The sequence below is a fragment of the Mizuhopecten yessoensis genome, unplaced genomic scaffold, assembly GCF_002113885.1.
Source record: "Mizuhopecten yessoensis strain PY_sf001 unplaced genomic scaffold, ASM211388v2 scaffold689389, whole genome shotgun sequence".
Lineage (NCBI taxonomy): Eukaryota > Metazoa > Mollusca > Bivalvia > Pectinida > Pectinidae > Mizuhopecten > Mizuhopecten yessoensis.
Window position 1 is genome coordinate 1 of NW_018466617.1, and position 560 is coordinate 560.

General features: G+C 44.5%; 1 protein-coding gene across 1 annotated transcript; it reads left to right on the top strand.

The window, feature by feature from the left end:
• Positions 1 to 12: 12 nt before the first annotated feature.
• Positions 13 to 549, top strand: LOC110440685 (60S ribosomal protein L17-A-like; the record flags this gene model as incomplete). Its single annotated transcript, XM_021483841.1, has 1 exon — positions 13 to 549. A coding segment is annotated over exon 1 (537 nt), but the record flags the coding sequence as incomplete, so codon positions are not given.
• Positions 550 to 560: the final 11 nt, after the last annotated feature.

Consider the following 560-nt stretch of genomic DNA (forward strand, 5'->3'; position numbering starts at 1 on the left):
AGTAGTATAAAGATGACCCGGTACGCCGCTACTCCAGAAAACCTCGATAAAGCTGCTAAGGCTAGTGGTTCCTACCTTCGTGTTCACTTCAAGAACACCAGAGAAGCTGCCAAGACCATCTCTGGAATGAAGCTCACCAAGGCTGTTAAGTTCTTAAATGATGTCAAGGAAATGAAACAATGTGTTCCATTCAGAAGATTCTCTAAGGGTGTTGGTCGTTGTGCCCAAGCCAAGAACCACAACATTTCTCAAGGTAGATGGCCAGTTAAGAGTGCTGAATTCTTATTAGGTCTCCTTAAGAATGCCGAAAGCAATGCTGAAGTTAAGGGACTTAACATGGACAACCTTGTCATCAAGCACATCCAAGTCAACCAAGCTCCAAAGCAACGTAGAAGAACCTACAGAGCTCACGGTCGTATCAACGCTTACTTAAGTCACCCATGCCACATTGAAGTCATTGTTGCTGAAGAAAACGAAGCTGTTGAAAAGGCCACTGAAAAGACTGTCTCCTTAAACAAGAGAATGGCTGCCAGAGCTGCCAGAATTGCCGCTTACAATTG